Raw genomic sequence first — 25542 nt, forward strand, 5'->3', positions numbered from 1 at the left:
AATTGGGGCCAAATAATTCCCAGCACTCCCAGCTCCCCCTAGATAGGAGCCTATCGCTGCATAGTGCTGTGTCCAGAATGGGGAGATTCCTTCTTACCGGGTGACGGTTTGGGAGGCATTTTAAATTATAGACAAAGCACACACACACACCCCCTCGTTGGGAGGGCTGGGCGTACCTTAGTGGGTAAAAAGCTGAGTGCCCCCCAAGTAGGGTGCAACTGGAAAACGTGTCCCTTTGGCTTGTGGGAGGTGGGGGAGAGATTGCCCACACAGTCCCCTCGAGGCTGGCTTTAGGGTGCCTGCAGAGTCCGCCGTGAGCCACCCTTGGGGTTGAGGGGGTCCTCTGCACCTTGCCTGGGGCGATGTCCCTGCACCCCCCCAACAGGTAAAGTTTTGGACAAGTTTGCAGAGCTGGGTAGTGGGTTTCCACTTGTCCGTCCATCCCCCCCACTTTGGAAGACCAGAAAGGAAGGTGTCACCACCGCCCTTCTCAAGTTGTTTTTTTGGGGGGTGGGTGGGGGTGGAATGAAGCTCCCCAGGCCTGCTGCCAGCTTGCCTCAGAGGTCTCCGGGGCTGGCCCGCCGCGGGTCGCTGTCCTGCTCATAGCGGTAGTGATACCCCTCCATCTGGTCCCGGCAGGCTTCTCGGAGATTGCTGAGCCACCGCTTGATGCCCTTTCGGTTGAGGTAGAGCACCATGAGGAAGACGACGCCGATGAGCGCCAGGACGATGCCGAAGAAGACGTAGGAGGCCGTCTCCATCTCCTCTTCCTCGGCGCCGCCGGGCTCCAGCAGCGCCCAGTCCGCGCCGTCGAGGCATTCCAGCTGGAGGAGCCGAAGGCGCCACAGCAGCCGGTCGCGCAGCTGCGGCGGCGAGGCGCAGCGCAGCCGGCGCACCCCGGGCGCGCGCCACGTGGCGTTGCGCAGCCAGAGCAGCAGGGGCCGCAGCGAGGCGCAATCGCAGTGCAGCGGGTTCGAGTCCAGCAGCAGCCGCACGCGGCCCAGCGCCGCCAAGCCGTCCAGGCGCTCGGAGCGCAGCGCCCGCAGGGAGTTGTTGCGCAAGTCCAGTTCCTCCAAGCCCGGCGGCAGGGCCCAGGGGGCCGGCAGCTGCCGCAGCCGGTTGCCGGCCAGCTCCAGGCGCACCAGGCTGAGGTTCAAGAGCGCGCCGTCCAACAGCTCGGCGAAGGGCGGCGCCCCGGGCGCCAGCAGAGCCTGGTTGAGGCGCAGGGTGCGCAACCGCGCGCAAGAGGCAAAGGCGCCCGGCGCCACGGAGCGCAACGGGTTATGGCTCAGGTCCAGCGTGGCCAGGGCGGGCAGGCCGGCGAAGGTCGCCTCCTCCAGCGTCTCGATGTGGTTGTGCGTCAGTACTAGCAGCGTCAAGTTGCCAAGCGGCCGAAGGGGCTCGCCGCGGGCCCAGCCTCCGGCGAAGGCGGCCGTGCGCAGCACCGTCAGGTTGCCGCCGACGATGGAGAGGTTGTGCACGGCCCGGGGCAGCTCGTCGGGGGGCTCGAGGAGGCGCACGTAGCGGCACTGCACGGTGTCCGGCGTGGCGAAGCAGAAGCACGACGGGCAGCTCCGGCCCGCCTGCAGTAGCGGCAGCAGAAGCATGGCGGCGACGCCGGCCAGCAGCCCGACGAGGCGGCGGCGCAGAAGGAGCCGTCCGGGGCGCCGGGCCATGCTATCCCCGCTTGGGCATCTCTGCGGGGCGCAGGGGACGGGTGGACCGAGCCCCCGCCGCCGCCGCCTGCTTCCTGCCCGCCTTGCACCTCCTCCTCTTCTTCCTCGGCTGTGCGGCGGCGGAGTTAGACGGTCACCGAAGCTCCTGTCGCCGCGAGAAGCAGCCGGGGCTGCCCGGAGCCCGAGGAGACCCGGCGGTGGCCGCGGTGACTCATGGCGGTGCGCGGCGTCTGCGGCGAGCGAGCAGGACCGGAGGCTTCCCCCACGCCGGTTCCGAGGGGGCGGGGAGGAGAGAGGGGTCCTGGGTAGGGTGGGGGCCGGAGGATCGCGGGCGTCGGAGGAAGGCGGCTGGCGATCTCCTCTCTCCTCTCTCCCCTCGTCGTCTTTGGCTGGCAGGTTAGTGGCGCAGCGCCCGGACGGCAGGATTAGGGGAGAGACTCGCCCCTCCGCCGGCCAGGTGGTTTCTGGCTCGAGGTTGGGGCGAGGGAGGGGCGGGCAGCGGCTGCCTGAGATTGGCTGGCAGAGGCTGAGCGCAGGCCCGCTTCCCAGCCGGCCGGGACAGCTGGAGGGAGGCGGGGAAGAGGGCGTCCCTCGCCCGCAGGAGCGTCCCCCCCGCCTCCGCCCTGAGGTGAAGCTGCGAGGCCTGACCTGGAAGCCCCCTCCAGGAGCAGGAAAGCGCTCCCCCTGTCTGAGGCTGGCCCCGTCCGAGTTAAGAAGCCATCGCGGGGGCTGCTTTTCCCGGGCCGGGTGTGCGTCCAAGAGAGGCTCTGCGCCGAGAAGGGGACAGGGAGCGCCTCCCCACTCCATACCCTGGGAGCTCTGGGGCAGAGCGTTCCCCAGCCGTCGAAGTGTCTCCCCTGCAGCCCCTTCCTCCTGCCTTCCATACGAGTGGATGGAGACTTTTTTGCGCCTTGCGTGCCAGAAATGCGGTCGGTGTGTGTGTGGCGGTGGCGAGGAGGACACCAGTAACACCCCCCCCTCTCGCGAGCCAACTCCATTATGCTCTGTTAGGCACAAAGCAATGCATTCCCCCCCCCCCGCCCCCAGTGTTTCCCTGCCATGAGGTTTATCTGCTGCAATTTTATCTTGCCTTTCAGGATGCACGTCCTCTCAAGGCGGCTTACAAGCAACGTCTAAAAAACCGCACCAACAAAACCCCAGCAAACAGTATCAAAATATAAGAAGTTGACAAGGTGGGTGGATGGGAGGGGTTACAGGGTGGCTGTGGCAGGGGCAGACCAGCAGGCCTGGAGCAGCATCAGACAGCTGGTGTTAGGGACGCTTGTGGCACTGTGGTCTAAACCACTGAGCCTCTTGCGCTTGCCCATCCATCGGCGGTTCGAATCCCCGCAACAGGGTGAGCTCCCATTGCTCTGTCTCCGCTCCTGCCAACCTAGCAGTTTGAAAGCACGCCAGTGCAAGTAGATAAATAGGTACTGTGGCGGGGAAGGTAAACGGCGTTTCCGTGCGCTCTGGTTTCCGTCACAGTGTCCCGTTGCATCAGAAGCGGTTTAGTCCTGCTGGCCACATGACCCGGAAAGCTGTCTGTGGACAAACACCGGCTCCCTCGGCCTGAAAGCGAGATGAGCGTCGCAACCCCATAGTTGCCTTTGACTGGACTTAACCGTCCAGGGGTCCTTTCCCTTTACCACTAGGGTTGCCTGCCTGCCTGCCTGCCTTGCAGCTTGGCTAGGGCATTCAAGCAGCTTGAGTGGCCCATGTGGGGAGAGAGAGGAAGAGCGCTGCACATCGTCAGAGTCGCTCTCTCTCTCTCTTATTACTGGCTTCTAGGACAGGCAACCTGACCTTAAAGACTCCAGTTGCATGATGCAAACTTTGTCATCTGCCACGCACCCTGTTTGGGTAGCGAAGTTGTAGTTGGTGACGGATGCAGGATGCGGGCCTTCACTGGCTACAATGGTGATGGTTTACCTCCACGTCCAACTGTCCGGATCCAAGTTGCATTCAAGTTGACGCAGGGTTATTCACACATGCATGCCAGAATGGAGAAGGGTTGCATTTACATCCCACCTGAGTGGCACATACAGTTCTCCTCCTCCTCCTCATTTTATCCTCACAACAGCCCTGTGAGGTAGGTTAGGCTGAAAGGCAGCGACTGGCACCCAGGGTCACCCTGTGAGCTTCATGGCTGAGTTGAGATCTGAACCCTGCTCTCCCAGGTCCTGGTCTGACGCTCTAACCACTACACCATGCTGGCTCTCAGCGGGGCCTGTTTCTCCCTTGCCATTCAAAGCATTTCACCCCAGCAGCTGAGGAAATGCTTTAGCTGAGAGCCCTTGCCTTGCGCGGGGCTGGACTAGATGACCCTTGGGGGTCCCCTTCCAATTCTGTGATTCTAAAATTCTACGAATACCTTTCTTAACCAGAGAGCTTGAACTGCAGCTGTCAATCAGGGTAAACAATACTGGACGGACTACTGATTTCACTCAGCTCAGAACATATGCTGAACTTGCGGGATCTGGCCAGTGGCAGATAATCCACCCAGCATCCTGTTCTCGCAGGGGCTGACCAGATGCCTTTCCTGGGAAGCCCGCAAGCAGACCTGGAGTGCAGCAGCACTTGTCCCCTCCTGCAGCTTCCAGCGGCTCCTTCACAGTCCAGAGCAGCAGCTGGTGCAATCTGCCGCTCTTGTGGTTGTTGAGCTCCTTGGTTTCTGTGATGGGGATCTGGACAGAGCTGCAAGGCTTCAGCATGGAACTTCCTTGCAAGGGGAGGCAGGCATTCCCCCTCTTTTCCTTGCATTCAGGAAACGTGCAAAGACTCCCTTATTTATCGGGGCTTTCGGCAGGCGGCTTTTATGGAGTTTTTACAGTGCTGTCTTTACAGGATGTTATAGGGCTGTTTTGATTCAATTATCGCGAGCTCCCCTGGGCTCCCTGCAGCGAGGAAGGGGGGGGGGTGATAAATCTGAAATAACAACATGCTAACTGTTGCACTTGGGTCCTGCTTGTGGGGTTCCTATGGGTGCCTGGGGGCTGCTGTGGGAACGGGATGCCGGACCTGATGGACCATTCGCCTGATTACAGGAGCCTAGGAAGCTGTGTTGCTGAAAGGGAAGGCTGCAAAGTTTGGGGCTTTTTCGTTTGGAGAGAAGGCAAGGAAGAGGTGACAGGATAAAAGTTTATGAAATTATGCATGGCATGGAGAAAAGGGCACAGAGAAAAGCTTTTATTCCACCTCTCATAATGCCGGAACTTGTGGATCTCCATGAAAGCTGAATGTTGAAAGACTCAGTGCAGAAAAGAGAAAGTCCTTCATGCAGCGCATACTTAAACTATGGAACTCCTTGCCACAGGAAGCAGTGATGGCCACCAACGGGATGGCTTTAACTGAGGATTCAATAAATTCAGGGAGGAGAGGGCTGTCAATGGCTGCTCATAAGGATGGCTGTGTTCTGCCTCTAGGGTCAGATGCAGCGATGCTTCTGAATCCCAGTTGTTGGAAACCCTGGGAGGAGAGAATGGGTCTTGGGCCTGAATCCTGCATGCCTGGTTTCCCATGGGTATCTGGTTGGCCACTGTAAGAACAGGAGACTGGACTAGACCAGGGAGGACTAGACCAAGGGTCTTTCTGTGGGATGTGAAACACAAGAGCAGTCAAGTGCAACATTCCTAGAGTGAACATGTTTACACATAGGGAGAAATGTTTGTCCAGCCAGCAGGTAAACTTCCTGTTTCCTTCTGGGCTAGGACAGACTTCTTCTGCATGTGACTAGAGGTGGGCCTGGCCTCACCTGTGCAGGTAATGACAAAAGCACAGGGCAGGGCAGCCATCTCTCTTTGACTAGATGCATCGAAGAAGCAACATCTGCTTAGCCAAGGATGCTCTCTTGGCCAAGAGAGGACAAAGGGACGGTCTTCTTATGAGATAGTTTCCAGGTGTATGTTACTTTTCTAAGCTAAGTCTTCCTTCTGGGATCCTATTGTGAACAGAATGATGTGTGAGTAAACCTTTTTATACTTTTATAGAAGACTGTGTCGTGTCTTATCTTTTATGAGGAAATAAGGGGGAAATACCAGAACAGTTATTATAGAGGCTTTAGCGAGCCTGAGCAAACGCATCCGCTGCAAGTTTAAAAAGGGGGATGTTACTCTGCTAAATTGTGAACTTGTTAACACAAGTTGGAAAGGCTATTATCAGACAATGTATCCTCTCTTGCATCCCTGAACATTACCACACTTTCAAATTCCAGCAGAGAGGTCAAAATTCGGCACCCTCCCCACCTCTTGCCTTCTGTTCTGCTTAAGACACTGCAACATAGTCGCAGGATTGGACCTTGGGGTCCCTTCCAACTCTATGATTCTGTGATAGCAGGGGTGTCCTGTAGCGTCCCCTGGGCCCGGCTCCCAGTGTGGCAGAACCAGTTGCACTGCCCTAAATCCAGCTCTGGCTAGATGAGCCATTGACCTGATCCAGAAGGCTCTCCTATGACTACTTCCTCCTCCTCCTCCTCCTCCTCCTCCTCCTCCTCCTCCTCCTCCTCTGCCTGCTGATCCTTTGAATGGTGAATGCTGAAAACTGACCCTGGGAACCTCTGCATGCCAAGCAAATGCTCTGCTGTGCAGCTGTGGAAATGCCCTGATTGCGGGAGGGTGAGATCTTTTGAACACAGCAGCCCATTTCCTTCTGGGGTGGGTGGGTGCACCTGTCAATGGGGCCAGAGGCAATAGCAACAACAACAACAACAACAACAATAATTTTATTTGTTCCACAGCCATTTGAGTGAGTTGCCACAGCCATTCTGCGTGGCTTCCAACAAACTACACTCATACCTCTTGTTATGTTCGGCTCAGGTTACGTCTTTTCAGATTGCGTCCCGCGGCGACCTGGAAGTACCGGAAAGGGTTACTTCCAGGTTTCGCCGCTTGCGCATGCGCAGAAGCGCAAAATGACGTCACATGCATGCGCAGAAGTAGCAAACCATGACCTGCAGGTGCGCAGACGTGCAGACACGGGTTGCGTTCTGTTCAGGTTGCGAACGGGGCTCCGGAACGTATCCCGTTCGCAACCAGAGGTACCACTGTATATCTATTTTTGCATTGGATGTGAATGTTACCTTTGTACAAGAAGCTCGTTTCTACACACACACACTTTTGACTTCCTTCTGGGCATGCGAGAGGCATCATCAGAATTCAAGGACACGGGTGCATTGCAGGGGGGGTTGGCTAGATGTCCCCTCCAACTCTTATGATTCTGTGATGCATCCCAGCCATGCAAAAAGCACTCAGGGAGGGTGCAAAGCAGAGCTGGAGAGGGGCATGGTCTGGAGAGTGTAGCAGGGGCCAGCAAGGGAATATTGGGGGGGGGGGCACATTTTGCCCCTGTAGCTGCAGTCCCACCCCCACCCCCCGATGCATAGGATTACACCACCTATCCGTGCTGGATGATTTTTTTAAAAAAGGGAAGCTGGAATTTCAAAGAAAGGTCTGAGAGGGGCCCAGGCCCTGCCGCCCAGCCCACGTCCTCCAGCCGGAAGCAGCCCTGACCTCTAATGAACGCAGCAGCAGCGTGTCTCTTATTCCTCTCTAAAGGCTTGCCTTCCCTCCCCCCAAACCCCTTTCTTTATTTAGCTGCCTGAAATGTTGCACCTTTATAAAGATTTCATCAGTGGCCTTTGCAGAAAGAGCTTGGCTGGCACAGGGCAAGGGAGGAAGGAACGGGAGAGGCTGCCGTTGTATTGAAACAGTCCCTTCTGTGTGAGCGTCCGTCCCCCGCCCACATTATCCTGATTTATTCATCTCCTCCTCTCCTCCTCTTCTTGCAGGATTCTTCCCTGATTTAAGTCGCTGGGAGGATCCCTTTCCCCAAGCCCCTGTGACACTCAGCCTCTCTGCAGGCTCCAAACGGTGCAGCCCCCAGACAGAGGAGGAAATCCACAGGCATAAATGGGGCATAATAGAACAATGGGGTGCCATTGTGGAGAGGGGCAGGGAACCTCTAATTCTGCCCCCCCCCGATGTTCAGTTGCTGGCCTTCGGGCCAGACTCTGTCTCTCAGTTGGAGAGTGACAGCCGGGGAAGGAGAAGAGCTGGCTAAAAAGGTAAAGTCAAACATATTCAGGAGACACAAAGGAGTGTTTTCATATAATAGAGTTGGAAAGGACCCCGGGGTCATCTAGTCCAACCCCCTGCAATGCGGGAATCACACAAACTCTGTTTGAAAACTTCCAAGGAAGGACAGTCCACCACTCCGCAAGGGCAGTCCACTCTGCTGTTGAATGGCTCTTACGACCAGAACGTTCTTCCTAACATTTATTCAGAATCTCCTTTCCTATCATTTGAATTCATTTGAAAGCCTTAAATGGCTCAGGACCGCAATACCTCAAGGAATGCCTCTTCCCATATGAACCTACCCGGACCCTGAGATCATCTTCCAAGGGTCTCCTTCATGGTGGTAACATGAGAGCAGGGCCTTTTCTGCAGTGGCTCCCCGTCTGTGGAATGCTCTCCCCAGGGAAGTTCGCCTTTAGGCACCAGGCAAAAATGTTCCTTTTTAACCAGGCCTTTGGTTGATCTCATCGATATCCTATGCCCTTTTAAAATGTGTTTTTTTTGGGGGGGCTATTGGGTTGCTTAAACGTGCAGTTCAAAAGCATGTCAAAGTACAAGTAGATAAATAGGTACCGCTCCAGCAGGAAGGTAAACGGTGTTTCCGTGCACTGCTCGGGTTCGCCAGAAGCAGCTTAGTCATGCTGGCCACATGATCCGGAAACTGTACACCGGCTCCCTCGGCCAATAAAGCGAGATGAGCGGCACAACCCCAGAGTCGGCCATGACTGGACCTAATGGTCAGGGGTCCCTTTACCTTTACCTTTATTGGGTTGCTATTTTTATTATGTATCTTGTGGTTTTATACCTTGATTTTATTCTGTGAACTGCCCTGAGACCCTTGGATATAGGGTGGTATATTAATAATAATAATAATAATAATAATAATAATAATAATAAAATTCTTCATTGCTTCAAGGCCAGCCTTCTGAAGCAGTAGAAAACAAGCTTACTCCATCTTCTGTGTGACAGCCCTTCTTAAATTGTGGTGCCCAGAACTGGACACAGTATTCCAAGTGTGGTCTGACCAAGGCAGAATAGAACAGGACTAAGACTTCCTTTGATCTGGACGCTAGACTTCTGTTGATGCAGCCTAGAATAGCATTAGGTTTTTTTGCTGCTGCATCACACTGTGGATTCATGTTAAGCTTGTGGTCCACTAAGACCCCTAGAGTTTGATCTTGTGGTTGCTTTGGGGTACAGGACCTTGGCTGCAAACTAATTCAACCAATAATTACCGGTAGAAAGATGTTTGGGGTGTTTTTGCACTTCAAGCATTCAAAATGCTTCCAGTAGGATATTGCAGTCATCTTTGCAACGGCCTTGCAAGGTGGGCCAATCTAGGGCTGGCTTGGCTGTACAGGCAGGGGCCCAAGGCTGGCACAGTTCAAGAGATACCTGCCTCTCGAGGAACCCCATGTGCGTCTAGGCTGCCTTGCGTCCTGGCTGACTCCTGCTATGAATGGGCTTCATTCCAGAACAGTCCACGACATTGAGCTCCCAGGAGGTTTTCTGGCACACTTTAATTTTGCAAGCTGCCTCTGGCAATTCAACACAACTGCTAAAGCTTTAATTGCAGGTATGAAAAACCTAACGGTTAACTGATCAAGCCACTGGCCTGTTTTGGCTCCAAAGGAAATCCCGACACCACCTTGGGCAAAGGAGTGGAAGAGCTCAGGGAAAAAATAACCCGGAAAGCTACTGCCTATCTCAGCCTTGGGAAACAGAATTCATCTCTGCACTGTCAGCTTTCAGGTTGCCAACTTTTCAAAAAGACCGTGCTCCTGTGCCTTTGAGAGTAGCTTCTATTTGTATACATTTCACGGTGCTAATTCTGCCTCCTTTCTTTCATGGAAAGCCCCCATCTTCTGGTTTCTGTAGGTCGAGTGACAAATAATCTGCTCTTATTTGTTCTTTGGTATGGTATGGTATATATTAAAATCTATATTTATTATTATATTTATTATTATTGATTTTATATCAAAGGCTCACTTAGTCCAACCCCCTGCAATCAGGAATTTCAGCTGAAAAATTCCTGACAGACAGCCATCCAACCTCTGTTTTGAAAACCTTCAGTGAAGGAGAGTCCACAAGCTCCCGAGGGAGACCGTTCCACTGTCAAACAGCTCTTACCATCAGAAAGTTCTTTCCTGTTTAGTTGGAATCTCCTTTCTTGGAAGGAACAGCTAGACTAGTAACTTGGAGGGGCCATTGAGGCCATATAATACTGGTCCTGAAAGTCTTGCATTGGCTCCCAGTACATTTCCAAGCGCAATTCAAAGTATTGGTGCTGACCTTGAACGTCCTAAATGGCCTCGGCCCAGTATACCTGAAGGAGCGTCTCCACCCCCATCGTTCTGCCCAGACACTGAGGTCCAGTGCCAAGGGCCTTCTGGCGGTTCCCTCACTGTGAGAAGTGAAGTTATAGGGAACCAGGCAGAGGGCCTTCTCAGTGGTGGCACCTGTGGAACACCCTCCTATCAGATGTCAAGGAAATAATCAACTATCTGGCTTTTAGAAGACATCTGAAGGCTACCCTGTTTAGGGAAGTTTTTAATGTTTGACATTTTTACAATTTTTTATATGCTGTAAGCCACCCAGAGTGGCTGGGGGAACACATTTATTATTATTATTATTATTATTATTATTATTATTATTATTATTATTATTATTATTAGAATCCATTGGTTCAGGTCTTCCCCTCTGGTGCAGCAGGAAACAAGCTTGCTCCATCTTTTATGTGACAGCCCTTGAGATATTTGAAGATGGCTATTTTATCTCCTCTCAATCTCCTTTTTCCCAGGCTAAACAGCTCCCTCAATCTGCACGTTTTAGTTTGTTAACACCCTTCTTAGATTGTGCCACCCAGAACTGGACACAGGACTCTAGGGAGGGTCTGATCAAGACAGAATGGACTACTCCTATGACATACCTTGATCTGGACATTAAAATTTGATTTCTTCATCTTCCTTCCTTTCCTGTGGCAGTACAGTGCTTGGGGATTTGGCAATCAGGTTTTTTTATTTTTTAAAAAATGCAGAATTCTTCCTGAAAGTCTTGACACATTGCTTGTTCTCTTTTCAACCTTTGGAATTGCTAACCTTCAGGGCTCCCTGTCAAAAACGTCCCTGTGTGATGACAAAGGGAGGAACTTTGACCCCCCCTTTTGTTGTTGTTTAGTCGTTTAGTCGTGTCCGACTCTTCGTGACCCCCTGGACCAGAGCACGCCAGGCACTTCTGTCTTCCACTGCCTCCCACAGTTTGGTCAGACTCGTGTTTGTAGCTTCGAAGACACTATCCAACCATCTCGTCCTCTGTCGTCCCCTTCTCCTTGTGCCCTCCATCTTTCCCAACATCAGGGTCTTTTCCAGGGAGTCTTCTCTTCTCATGAGGTGGCCAAAGTCTTGGAGCCTCAGCTTCAGGATCTGTCCTTCCAGTGAGCACTCAGGGCTGATTTCCTTCAGACTGGAGAGGTTTGATCTTCTTGCAGTCCATGGGACTCTCAAGAGTCTCCTCCAGCACCATAATTCAAAAGCATCCATTCTTCGGCGATCAGCCTTCTTTGTGGTCCAGCTCTCACTTCCATACATCACTACTGGGAAAACCATAGCTTTTACTATACGGACCTTTGTTAGCATCCCCCAATATCTCATGATTCATTGTAAATCCGTTAGGGTTCAAGTGAGAACTCCTTTTCCTATGAGCAAGGGGCGCGCAGCAGTCCTCGTCCCTGAAAATAGATGCCGTTTCCGCTGCCCCCTCCTCTTTCCTGCCCAAATATTCCTGTGCCATGAATTATTCAGCCGGCCTCTAATAGAATCTCAAGCCCTGGGTGGCTCAGCAGCTCTTGGCAAGATGGAGGCGGGATTGAGTCGAGTCAGCCCTTGTCGCATTCAAATGCATCCAAACCGCCCACGCGCAGGGAGACTTTTATTAGCTCCAACAACAATTAGGTCTCTCCGTCACCCCCAAAAGTGTGATATATTTAGCTGACCGATGCCTCTTTTGGAAGGGCACCCCCCTGCCCCAGCAGGCAGAGCTGACGGATTTCATAGAATAGAATAGAATCATAGAGTTGGAAGAGACCACAAGGGCCATCGAGTCCAACCCCCTGCCAAGCAGGAAACACCATCAGAGCCCTCCTGACATATGGTTGTCAAGCCTCTGCTTAAAGACCTCCAAAGAAGGAGACTCCACCACACTCCTTGGCAGCAAATTCCACTGTCAAACAGCTCTTACTGTCAGGAAGTTCTTCCTAATGTTTAGGTGGAATCTTCTTTCTTGTAGTTTGGATCCATTGCTCCGTGTCCGCTTCTCTGGAGCAGCAGAAAACAACCTTTCTCCCTCCTCTATGTGACATCCTTTTGTATATTTGAACATGGCTATCATATCCCCCCTTAACCTCCTCTTCTCCAGGCTAAACATGCCCAGCTCCCTTAGCCGTTCCTCATAAGGCATCGTTTCCAGGCCTTTGACCATTTTGGTTGCCCTCCTCTGGACACGTTCCAGTTTGTCACTGCCCTTCTTGAACTGTGGTGCCCAGAACTAGACACAGTACTCCAGGTGAGGTCTGACCTTAGTACTCGCAGGAGGAGTGCTCGCCTTCGGGCGAGACAGGGAGGTGAGTCGCCGGGGGATCAGGACTGGCCATTACCCTGGCAGAGATAAAAGGCTGCTGGACCCCACCCCAGGTTGCTGTATGCTAGAACCTGCCTGGGATCCTGTGCCTGACCTAGCCTGGTTTCCTGCCTTGGCCCTGTCAGACTGACTCCTCGCGGAACCCTTGGATTTAGGACCGGACCTGGACTGCGTTACCCGGGTTACCCCCGGGCCCAGCACAGTTGCAGTACTTGATGTTCCACTGGCCTTATCCATCTCCTGACTGGACACTGAACCTGCGCTTTTGTTCTGGTGTGGCATGATGAAGCTGCGCATGGAAGTGCAAGCAGCATTGAAATGATGAGCTCAATTCACCCACCAGCATCTGAGTGTGAACCTGCGAGTAGCCCTGTTCAAGAACATCCACCAAATCAAAATGACGTTATCGACTTTTGCTCAAAACCCTTTGGCAACCAGCCCGCAATTCTGGCTTTCACCCAAGTCAGAGTCTGGCAATGCTCCATAGAGTCTGCAACATGTTGTTGTGGGTCCCACTTCTTAAAAAAAAAAGCCAAACTCAAGTTACGTGTCCATAGCTGTGTATTTTGGTAGTGACTTTCATAACTCCTGAAGGCAGGACTCAGACCAATGGAGTCAAATGATAAAGATTCTGGATAACATCAGGAATAACTTTCTGACCATAAAAGCTGTATAGCAGACTCTCCTTCCTTGGAGGTTTTCAAGCAGAGGTTGGATGGCCACCTGTCATGGATGCTTTAGTTGAAATTCCTGCATTGCAGGGGGTCAGACTAGATGACCCTTGGGGGTCCCTTCCACCTCCACAATTCTATGAACCTAAGCCCATTGCACGTTTTCTTGTGAAATTGTTTATTTTTACCTCTTCTAAACTTCTCGGCAGCCTAGACAGCTCAGCTCCAGTAACCCAAAGGTAAGGTGCCTTTGACTGGGCAGGAGCCATTTTTAGCTCACATCCACCATTGCATAGGGCTGAGATTAAGGCAGGGGTCAGCAACCTTTTTCAGCCGTGGGCCGGTCCACTGTCCCTCAGACCATGTGGTAGGCTGGACTATATTTTTTTTGGGGGGGGGGGAGGAATGAACAAATTCCTATGCCCCACAAGTAACCCAGAGATGCATTTTAAATAAAAACACGCATTCTACTCATGTGAAAACATGCTGATTCCTGGACCGTCCACGGGCCGGATTGAGAAGGCGATTGGGCCACACCTGGGCCATGTTGCCTACCCCTGGATTAAGGCAATGCTTTATTTATTTCTTATTTAAAAAAACACACACACCCTGCTGCGCTTTGAACCTCTGATCAAAGCCAAGCAGACCAGCTGAGGAAAAGGCAGGATGGGGGACAGCCAGTTTGTTTGTGGTTTACCAACTGGGGGGAAATGGCAATGGAGATGTTTGAAAACCGAAGCGAGTTCAGAGAAGGCTTTCAAGGGAGATGCAAGGCAGCTAGAGAAGGAGAGGTCCTCCACCTTTCATCGCCTGCTGGGGCTGTTTCAAGTTGTTTTGCTGACTGCGGCGTTGTCTTTAACGGTAGTCCCCCCCCCCCCCCGCTCTGCGTTTTCTGCTCAGTTCTTGTTTGATTGTTCTCCTGGCTGCTATTTTCAAACAGACTCCCCCCCTCTTTTCATTAGGACGTGGCAGGAGGCAGGAGGGCCTTTGAGGAGGGCAGGTAGCTCACTGGCATGCCAGTGCTCAGCTCAAAAAGCACCCAGGGCTGCTCATAAATCTCAAACACCTACATCGCCCCCACCGCTCTCTGCCTCCTTCCAAATGATCTTTCCAAAATGCCAAAGGGGCAGCCAAGAAACCTGACTCAGCAAGGCCAGGGTGGAAGGGAATAGCTGGGCTGCAGCTGCGGTCAAGAGGTCAGCCTAAACACTGAGTTGAGTTCAGCATCGTCACATGAGCAGCTAGCATGGTATAGTGGTTAGAGTGCCGGACGAGGACCTCAGAGGCTGGGGTTCAAATCCCCAGTCAGCCATGAAGCTTGGGGGCATTGGGGACCAGTCACTCTCTCCTAGCCAAACCTACCTCACAGGGTTGTTGTGGGATTTAAATGAGGAAGGGGACATTGTACGCTACTTGGAGTGGGGGGGAGTGGGATATAAATCCATTAATATAATAATAATATAATAATAATAATAATAATATATATCTTTATTGTCATTGCCCCCTTCGGGGACAATGAAATTACTTGACTGCTCCATAAAAACACTAATTAAACAATACATTATGATACAGCAAGGGAGATTAGTTGACTTTCAAAGTCCGGGCTTCCCATTCAGGGCCGAGATCGCTCTGGAGAAGAAGCTATTCTTAAGACGGCTCGTTCTTGTCTTCATCGTCCTGTATCTCCGTCCCGACGGCAAGAGCTCAAACAGACAGTGACCAGGATGCGATGGATCTTTTACTATGTCCAGTGCCATCCTATGGCACCTTGTGGCATAAATCTGCTCTAAGGTGGAGAGTGGGCAGCCAACAATGCTCTCTGCTGCCTTAACAACCCTGCACAACCCCATCCTGTCCTGGGTAGTACAGCTTCCGTACCACACACATAAGCCATAAGTGAGCACGCTCTCAATGGCACAGTGATAGAAGGCAAGCAATCATAGAGAATCAGGCTTGGAGAGGTGATGAGAAAGTAGGGGGGGATATTATTGCACACACCCCTATCTCCAAGAGACTCCAAGGGTTCCCACACTGACCCAGAGTTTGATTTCCTTGGGGTTGGCCTAGGGTGTGGTTATGATTATGATTATTATGATTATTTATGATTATTTATTATTGCTTGGGTGCAGAAAGGCACAGCTAGGTGGCTCAGGATCAACATGCAGGGAGCCTGCTCCTGCTCCTGCTCCTGCTCCTGCTCCCTTTGTTTAAGGCAAGCTGACAGAGAGGAGGAGCTGTCCAGGGTCCTGACTGCTGCCTCTTGTCTGCTAAGCCTTGCGGAAGCATACAAGAGGCCTTGAGCTGGCCAAACAGATGCAACTTTTCCTTACCTGCCTTGAGCTGGGACTGGTGTGCCCTCACCTATCATAATGCTGCCCTGCCAGTAGATGGTGCTGATCAGGCCCACTCCCCCCCCCCAGCCTGTCTCAGAGCCAGGGCAGCTTACAAAGAAGACCTAGGTGCCAGACTGATGCGCAGGCAGGGAGCTTTTTGTGCTATCTGGAGGATATGCCCACCAGAGCTCAGAGAAGGTGGCACCCCTGTAAAGTAACAGAAGTTGGCAGTCTGAAGAGAGAGAGTGTTAGAGAGAGTTGTACTGTAAGGGGTGCTAAATCTCTGACTCTGGGGATGTGATGTGTGGCAGCGTATCTGACTTTCCCCCCCAGGACTGCTTGATTTCACCGGCCTCCACTGCTGCTCTCCTTGTATATTTGCAACTTGTTATTGTTGGCGTCCGTCTGTCTTGAGAGACAATGGAATGCGCCTCCAGGGGACAAGTCAAAACTCTGTGTGAGCAGCACCGAAGTGACCTCTAAAGGGCGCAAGACTGGGCAGTGTGCATGGAAGTCCTGGGCTCCCAGATGAGAAGAACCCCCTCTTGGCCTCACTAAGGTGGTCCAAAGGAACAGTGGCGTAGCATGGGTTGTCAGCACCCGGGGCAAGGCAAGTAATTTGCGCCCCCCCCCCCGCTGCACTGTCCCTCCCCCAGATAGTCCCTCGCTCTCTCTCCGCACTGCACGCCTGGCACCCCCCCCTCCACAGTGGGCAGCAACCCGGTGGCTCGGATCGGATTCACACAGCCAGCACTGCAGTGAGAGAGAGTGAGTGAGCCAGGTAGGGGCAGAGAGCTGCGAGTGCGAGTGCGCCCCCCCAGATGTTGCGCCCGGTGCGGCCGGGCCCCCCTGCACCCCCCACGCTACGCCACTGCAAAGGAAAGCAGAGCAAGACTTGGCACCAGCTTGGCTGCAAAGGTTGCTGGAAGGAAGCAGACAAGGCACCATCCAACCGTCTTGGGGACTCCGCTCCAGATTTGTGTAGGCTTTTCTCCTGAGCCTTTTCCTCTCCTGAAGATTTATTATTATTTATTTATTTATACCCTGCCCATCTGCCTGAGTTTCCCCAGCCACTTTGGGCGGCTCCCAATCAAGTGTTAAAAACAGTACAGCATTAAATATTAAAAACTTCCCTCAACAGGGCTGCCTTCAGATGTCTTTTAAAGATAGGATTGCTGCTTATCTCCTTCACATCTGAAGGGAGGGTGTTCCACAGGGTGGGCGCCACTACCAAGAAGGCCCTCTGTCTGGTTCCCTGTAACCTCACTTCTCGCAATGAGGGAACCACCAGAAGGCCCTCGGCGCTTAGATCTCAGTGTCCGGGCTGAACGATGGGGGTGGAGACACTCCTTCAGGTATACAGGACCGAGGCCGTTTAGCACTTTAAAGGTCAGCACCAATACTTTGAATTGTGCTTGGAAACGTACTGGGAGCCAATGCAGATCTCTCAGAACCGGTGTTATGTGGTCCCGGCAGCCGCTCCCAGTCACCAGTCTAGCTGCCGCATTTTGGATTAGTTGTAGTTTCCGAGTCACCTTCAGAGGTAGCCCCACGTAGAGCGCATTGAGGAGTCCAAGCGGAAGATAACCAGAGCATGCAGCACTCTGGCAAGACAGTCCACAGGCAGGTAGGGTCTTAGCCTGCGTACCAGGTGGAGCTGGTAGACAGCCGCCCTGGACACAGAATTGACCTGCGCCTCCATGGACAGCTGTGAGTCCAGAATGACTCCCAGGCTGCACATCTGGTCCTTCAGGGGCAGTTACCCCATTCAGGAACAGGGAATCCCCCACACCCGCCCGCCCCCTGTCCCCCCAAAACAGTATTTCTGTCTTGTCAGGATTCAACCTCAATCCGTTAGCTGACATCCATCCTCCAGCCGCCTCTAGACACTCACACAGGACCTTCACCGCCTTCGCTGGTTCTGATTTAAAGGAGAGGTAGAACTGGGTGTCATCCACATACTGATGAACACCCAGACATCCCTCAACACAGTGGGTGTGGATTTTTCCTTGGGGTTCCCCCCTGAGCCTTTTCTTCTCCTGAAGATATCCTGCAAGGCAGCAGAGGTTTAGAATCAGAGTTTCCCTTCTCCTAGATGGGCTACCTTCCCTACCTGATAACCCTGGGAAGAGCAAATATTATGCAAATGTCTTCCATCTCCTCTTCCCGAAATGGTTCCCCCCCTTCTTAAATGGTTTTTATGGGTTTTAGAAGGCATATGGTGAACTGAGAACAATAGAGGCAAAGTGCATTAATGTCCGCAACAGCATTTGGAGTGGTAATACAGAGGTTCATATCTCAGATCTTCTGAGGAAGTGCACAGTGGAGCTCAATAAAATTTAGAGCACATGCCCCAACATTAGCAGAAGTTATTAAGCAGGATGTGAGCTCTCAAGTTGTGGCCTCTGCAATGCAACCTGACTCATTGCAGTAAGTGTTCGCCCTTGTTCACTTAAGAAATAAAAGGCTTTTCTGAAGCTACTTACAGCTCGGTTGAGATGATGCAACGATCCAGTAATATGAGGAATCCTTCAAAAGTAGCAGTGCTGGTGGCACCCCTAAAGACCTGTGCTTGCAATGCAGGGACAGAGCACTTGTTTGTTTGTTTGTTGCATTTCTTCCCCACCTTTTCCTCCAAGGAGCTCCAGGTGGTGTGCACCATTATCCTTCCTCCTCATCTAATCCTCACAACAACCCTGTGAGAGAGATTAGGCTGAGAGGCAGCGAAGGCCCCGTGGTCACCCAGTGAGCTTATGTTACGATATAGAAACAATGCTGCTGCGAGTTGCTTGCTTGAAAACATCACATGATGTTGGGAGTGTCCGTGGGAAACAGAGGGCACCGGAATTAGATCAGAGTGTAATATGAGCTGTACAGGAAGTGTTTGCTCTCTCGACTGCTGGAGTTTGAAGAGAGCAGTCATGTTTTTTGTAACGCTGCAAAGACAGAAATAAAGGCATGTAAATACGTTTCTGTCTATCTCTTTCCCCTGCCGGGGTGTGTGTGTGTGTGTTCTTCTCACGCTGAGAAGGATCGCCTATCGCGACCTCTGCCTGGATCTTGCCGGGAAAGCAGACAGGGAGGTCAACAGGATGTCCTTCAACAGCTTTGTGACTGAGTGGGGGATTTGAACCCTGGCCTCCCAGGTCCTTGTCTGACCCAGTAATAACCACTTCACTTCACTGCCTCTTTCAGCTCCTTTCTGGGCAGCCTCCACACACTAGAGGTGGGCAGGGCCCGAGGCCAAAGGCAGGCCGAACAAAAAATGTAAAACGACCATTGTACCATTCGTGGGCCTCTACACACCCTCAGGAGCCCCTCTCTGCCCTCTGTGCAAGAGGCATGGTTAGATTTGAAGGGCACGTTCCAGGCAGCGAAAATAAATAAATCAGGAGGCTGTGAAGCAGGGCTGGAGAGGGGTGTGGCATGGGTAGGAGGTATAGCCTTAAAGTCCTGAGGGCCAGGTTGTGTGACCTGCAGGGCCACATTAGCCCCTGATGCTCCCATTCCGGCTGCAGTGACTGGCCCCAAAGCAAACACGACGTGCCTCCTTTATTTATTTATTTTTAAAGAGCCATGCGTTAACCGCAGAACAATTGTCTATTCATTGCACAGCCGCAGGTCCTGCACCTCCAACTACTTCCCGGTGGCTCCAAAATAATGCCAGGCATGCAAATCCCGGCCCTGACTCGACACGGCTCAGCCTGTGATATCTCATAAGCTCCCAGGCAGAAAATTGTTTTGACTGCAACTGGTCAATTCCCTCTCAAGAGGACTGCAGTGCAAAGGTAGGAAGAAAAAGCAACACAGGCAAGATTTGTTAATGGGGTTTTACAGCCAGATGCGATGTCCTTCCTCGATGCAACATTGCTGGAAGTTCACTGAGGTGTGTTGGGGTTACAGTGGCATGCGAAACCTGCTCTAGGGCCTCTCGGGGGGACTGTCCAAAAATTGGATGCCAGTATGCTCATCACAGGGACGTGGGTGGCACTGTGGGTTAAAGCCTCAGCGCCTAGGGCTTGCCGATCAAAAGGTCAGCGGTTCGAATCCCCGCAGCGGGGTGCGCTCCCGTTGTTCGGTCCCAGCGCCTGCCAACCTAGCAGTTCGAAAGCACCCCTGGGTGCAAGTAGATAAATAGGGACCGCTTACTAGCGGGAAGGTAAACGGCGTTTCCGTGTGCGGCTCTGGCTCGCCAGAGCAGCGATGTCACGCTGGCCACATGACCCGGAAGTGTCTCCGGACAGCGCTGGCCCCTGGCCTCTTAAGTGAGATGGGCGCACAACCCTAGAGTCTGTCAAGACTGGCCCGTATGGGCAGGGGTACCTTTACCTTTACCTTTTATGCTCATCACATCAAGAGTCAGGATGCAGAGAGACAGGGGAGGCCCCCAGTACAGCCGGTTGTTTTCAACCAGTCTGCGGAAGCCAGAAAAATACTGATGTCAACTTGTGTTCTTGTTGCCATTGCTACCCTTACAAAACCACCTGACAGTCTTACGGAAATGTTCACAATTTAGAAATGCAAAAAAGCAGGGCTCTGCTCCCAAATATCACGACTGGTGACTGGGAGCGGCCACCGAGACCATATAATACCGGTCTTGAAAGACCTACATTGGCTCCCAGTACGTTTCCGAGCACAATTCAAAGTGTTGGTGCTGACCTTTAAAGCCCTAAACGGCCTCAGTCCTGTATACCTGAAGGAGCGTCTCCACCACCATCGTTCTGCCCGGACACTGAGATCTAGCACCGAGGGCCTTCCGGTGGTTCCCTCACTGCGAGAGGCCAAGTTACAGGGAACCAGGCAGAGGGCCTTCTAGGTAGTGGCGCCCGCCCTGTGGAACGCCCTCCCATCAGATGTCAAAGCGATAAACAACTACCTGACATTCAGAAGACATCTGAAGGCAGCCCTCTTCAGGGAAGTTTTTAATATGTGACATTTTAGTGTATTTTTCATCTTTGTTGGAAGCCGCCCAGAGTGGCTGGGGAAACCCAGCCAGATGGGCGGGGTACAAATAATAAATTATTATTATTATTATGTTTTGCTTTTCTGAATGGTGCTGTTTGCAGCATATACATAATTAGGTAAAATAAGGTAATTTTGGAAAGCTGCAGAGAGGTGTGTGAGGCTTGATTCAAATGGGATGGAGTCGGTGAGTGAAGCGTGGACTTCGTTACGGAATCCCCTTCCATTTCCCCCATAATTTGAGCAATTATCAATGACGTACGTATGTATATAGAGAAAATAAAAACCATCAGAATGCAATGATAAGGATAAAACTGATTCTAGAGAAGACGAGTAGCGGTGGAGGGAAGCTAAACAGGGCGGTGGGTTTATTTTATTTTGTTTATGTTTTTTCTTGTTCTTTTTTGGATATAGTATAATGATTTAATGTACAATGATTTAACGTTTCTTTTCTGTTATGTATTATTTCTCTTTTTAAAATTAAATTCTATGACGGAAAATCTAAATAAAAATACAAAAAATGCTAAAATAATTACAAGAATTTGAGCTGGGGGGGGGTCTCAAAGGAAAGGGGCCAATATGCACCCCCCTTCTCTATTTCATTTAAATCAACAGGTGTCATGGCAAGCTTAGTTTCTCCCCACGATGCACATTCTGTGTGATTGATTTTATTCTGCTTTGGGAACGGAGACGTTTTGCACAGGAGGCAAGCTGGGAAGTTCTTAGAATGCATCCTGAGCGCAGCTGATAAAATACAGGTGGCAGCTCTGAGCGCCTCTTGCCAGCCGACGTCCCCCAATGTCCCAGCGGTCTCCAGCATTTCCAGGCTAATGGGCTTGAGCAAATGGATTTGCTGTCCACCTCCTGGCCATTCTCGCTTCTCAGTCTGGCAGCCGGACATTCAGTGCCTCGGTTTATTTCCCCAGCGCTGGATTGTAATTCAGACTAAGGAGGAGATACCCAAGTGATGGAGGATAGGGAGGTTGGTCGCAGTGGAAGCAGGGAAAGCCCCACACAACTTGGGTGCAGGATACCTTAAGGGCCACCTGATACCTTGCACCATAGCTCAATAACTGAGATCATCTGCAGGAGCACTGCCGTCACTCCTCATGTTTCAGAAGCCCTAATGGCTTCAGTTAGAAATCAAGGATTCAGTGCCACCGTGTCAGTGGAGGATTCCTTGCAAAAACAAACAGATAGCTCTGGACGGCTCTAACAAAACCTCCAGCATCATTAGTCAAGATGACTCTTCTGAAGACTCCTTCCGGCGTCGACAGAATATATTGAACTTACTGTTAAGATTCCTGCTCTGTGATCGCAGTCATGGGATTGTGTCTATCGCATGACGGTGTATGTTTTAACTCCACAGGGTGGGAAGTGATGGAGACAGAACATTTGTGTTACTGTGTTCCATGAAATGGGGTTATTGTCCTTTGTTCTCTCTCTTTGCTGTCTGATGTTAGAGAGAGAGGGAGCCATGTTGCAGTGCTCCGTGTGTGTTTATATGTAAATAAAGTAGATTAGCCAAAATGCTGAGATCTGTTACGCAAACTGTGAACACTCTGCAGATCCCTAAATGTGCTGATGTCTGTTGGCATCGGTCGCTGTGATGTTCGGGCTAAAGAAAGCTTTTGAAGCTCCTGAATGAATGACCATGAGGGAAAGAACATGCCAGTTGGGCATGTGTCTCTATCAGGGTCCTACTCAAGTGTAGGTCGGGCTCCTAACACTTACGACCCTTACATCTCTTGTTTTGCTTCCTATCTAACGGCCCTCCCATTCTCTGACTCTTCGGACTTAATGGATCAGCTGCAATCTCTTCCTGTTCTGAAAGGCTGTCTCTGAGCTTGTTCATGCCTTTTTGTGCTTCCTGTGAGCTTTGGCTGTGTTCCAGCCCGCTCTCAGCTTCTGCCTTATCAGTCGGCCCGTCTGCAGCTGCCTGACTAACACCTGAGCCTCTCTGTTCTTGGCTGCTTTCTGCAGTTGGCTGTGAACCTTCACTTGGAGCTGGCTCATTCCTGACACACTGGTCTCATTGACATGGAACCCCTCTTCCAGCAGAGATTTGGCAGAGGCATCCTCACTATTGAGGATCATAATAATATGACTATAAGATTGGAGGCAGCAGTGCTTATGAATACCCGTCGCTCGAACCATGGGAAGGGCTCTTGCGCTTGCGGGTTTCTCACTGCTTGGCCACCGTGAGGACTGGATGCTGCACTAAATGGGCCATTGGTCTGATCCAGCAAGATTGCTTTACATTCTTATGACTTTCAGGCAGTGCCGGATTTACGTATAAGCTAAACAAGCTATAGCTTAGGGCCCCACTCTCTTGGGGGGCCCCAAAAAAATTAAAGGGAAAACCTGGATGTATATTTCCAAAATAGAAGATAAAAAACAAATAGAATAAAACCTACATACAGCAACAGTGTTTTGTGTTGTGTAGGCTCCTGTGATGTAAGTCATGGGCCCCGCCTGCTCGCCTGCTCCCTAAAATATCACTGGTTTGCTCCTTTCTATATATAGGGTGCCTCCATTCTGCATGGACTGGTTGCAGGGCAACCTGTGCAAATGGCTTTAAGATACCTATTAGGACCCAAATTACCATCTAGCGTATATTCAACACAAAACACAACACAAAAAACAGTGACCATTTGTTGTTGACAAAGGACAGCTGGACATATAAAGGGTCCCATTACCTTCAGTAGCTGAGGGCCTCATCAAACCTAAATCCTCCTAAAATTCTCCTGGAGAATTTTAAATTCAAAAAGTTGTTTAAACTTCCTACTAGAGAAGAATGGCAAACCAAGCTGACGGACTATGCTGAGAAGGCAAAGCTGACTGGAAAACTCCGAAACCAAGAGGGCGAAAAATTTATAAATAAAGAATGGGGAAAATTATAAGTTACTTAGGAGACCATTGTAAGCAGACGGCAACAAGAGCACGATTTTGATTCACTGTTAGTGTAAAAAATATTATGGACAATCAAAATTGGAGTAAGAATGAAAATGCAGTTGTAGATGCTCAAAATAAGACTTCATGGAGGGGATGGGGGGAATCTCGAGATTCGGGGAATCTCCTCATACAGATATGTTTTTATTAATTTCTATTTATTTGTACTTTGTATTTCTGTTTGTCCGCAGGCAGTTTTTCTGGGTCATGTGGCCAGCATGACTAAGCTGCTTCTGGTGAAACCAGAGCAGCACACGGAAAAAACCGTTTACCTTCCCGCCGGAGCGGTACCTATTTATCTACTTGCACTTTGACGTGCTTTCGAACTGCTGGGTTGGCAGGAGCAGGGACCGAGCAACGGGAGCTCACCCCGTTGCAGGGATTCGAACCGCCGACCTTCTGATCGGCAAGCTCAACTCTGTGGTTTAAACCACAGTGCCACCCACATCCCTATGTTCTTGTACTAAAGTCATTTCCCAATACAGCTTTCTTCTTCTGCTGCTGCTGCTACAATCTGCCTTTCCCTCTCCCCCAGAGGGTCTCTCACAAGCAAGCCCTGCTTCTGCCGCCTGCGAAAGGAGCAAGGAGCTAATAATATAAGCACTTCTTAGCTGCTGGCTAATGTGACACTGCAGCGATAATGGCCCAGGCAGCAGGCATGGGGATCAATGTTCCTTTTCTGTTCTGCATAGAGAGCATTGCAACGTTGCAAATGGATGCCAGGTAGCTTAGTTGTCTTTTTTAAAAAAAATAATATTTATTCCAATTTTTTAAATAATATTTATTCCAATTTTCAAAAATACAAGAAAAATTAAGAAAGACAATATACAATAAAATAAAAAGAGAAAAATAAAAATTAACAATACGTAAAAAAGACCACCCCTCCACCCCACCAACAAGAGAAAAAAGACAAAAAACAAAAACATTTAAAGAAAAAGAAAACACTCCCATTTTTCTAAATTTCTTCCTTCGATAACTTATTTCCTCGACTTCCTCCCACCTCCCTTTTTGTATTCCAATTTATTAATTAGATCAGCAATTTCTTCCCATCTTTCACTGCTTATTCGCTTAATTATCATTAATGCATTTAAACCTTATTCTCCTATCAACATCTAGAAAGTTATCCAAATTCCAATCTAACAAAAGAGAAAAGAGAAAAACCTTTCAGATAGTTTTTCAGATAGTTTTTCAGATAGTTTAGTTGTCATGGCTCCCCAACCCCAAAGGATCTGGAAGTGTAGTTTATGGGGGAAGTACCATGGGGCGGCATCTAAGGCACTCGTTCTGTTAGCGTTAGGATTTACACTTGCATATTGGTGTCCCCCCCCAACCATCTCCCCTGCCTGTTCATGCCCTGTTTGTGGGATGTAATACATTGGTACAGTCAAATGCAACGTTCCTTATTTCCCTAGCGTGGGCACAGGCAGAGGGACATCCAGTCAATGTCACTTCCTGTTCTGCTGGTCTGGAGCATCCTCCCCCTGCGTGTGACCTGGGAGATGCGCCTGGCTCTGGCTGACTCCATAAAAGAGCCAAGTCACACACCATTTTCTCATTCTTGAAGTTGTCTTGTTCCAGTGTTGTCTTGTTCTCTCTTTTGCTGCCACGCTGCTCTCCTGCAGCCACTTGGTGGTCTTCATGTAATCTTGCTCTCTGCTGGCTCTCAGCCAGCAGCACATGGTTTCAGTCTCCCTATGAAATGAACTCAGTTTCTTTATGTAACTACCAAGTAAAGCCTGCCTTTCAGGGATCAAATCGTGAACTGAAATGTGAGTAAACTTCTTGTTACTTTACTCAGAAAGACTCTTGTGTCTTTATTCTTTTAGGAGAGATCAAAGGGGACACCAGGAAATAAGCAATGGATTAACTAAGAGATTCAGACGGATCTGCAAACTAGCTTCCAGCTATATTGAGGGAATCTGCTTTGCTACATCACTCACTAGCGTGAGAGAAGGAAGAATGATACTTATTCAATATATCCTTTCCTGTCCTCAGCATTCCCACACTGTTCACCTTTCCAGATCTTCTCCAGAAGTTCCGTTATGCAAATGCATGCAAATCTGTGGTAACAGAATGAACTCATAGATTCATAGAATTCTAGACTTGGAAGGGGTCCTGAGGGTCACCATATATCTAAAGCACACTGCCACCACCAAGAATCCTGGAACTTTGGTTTGTTAAGGGTGTTGCATATCTGAAAGACTAAATCCTCCCATATGAACCTGCCCTGGCTCTGGGGTCT

The 25542-nt window shown here is 50.7% G+C and overlaps 1 protein-coding gene across 1 annotated transcript; it reads right to left on the reverse strand.

Moving 5' to 3' along the window:
• Positions 1-513: 513 nt before the first annotated feature.
• On the reverse strand, positions 514-2149 carry TPBGL (trophoblast glycoprotein like). The gene has a single exon (XM_083439157.1). The coding sequence runs from the start codon at positions 1674-1676 to the stop codon at positions 558-560; it is 1119 nt and encodes a 372-aa protein (XP_083295283.1). The 5' UTR covers positions 1677-2149; the 3' UTR covers positions 514-557.
• Between the last annotated feature and the right edge of the window lie 23393 nt (positions 2150-25542).

The sequence above is a fragment of the Podarcis tiliguerta genome (assembly GCF_965153285.1).
Source record: "Podarcis tiliguerta genome assembly, chromosome: 4".
In the NCBI taxonomy this organism is placed as follows: domain Eukaryota; kingdom Metazoa; phylum Chordata; class Lepidosauria; order Squamata; family Lacertidae; genus Podarcis; species Podarcis tiliguerta.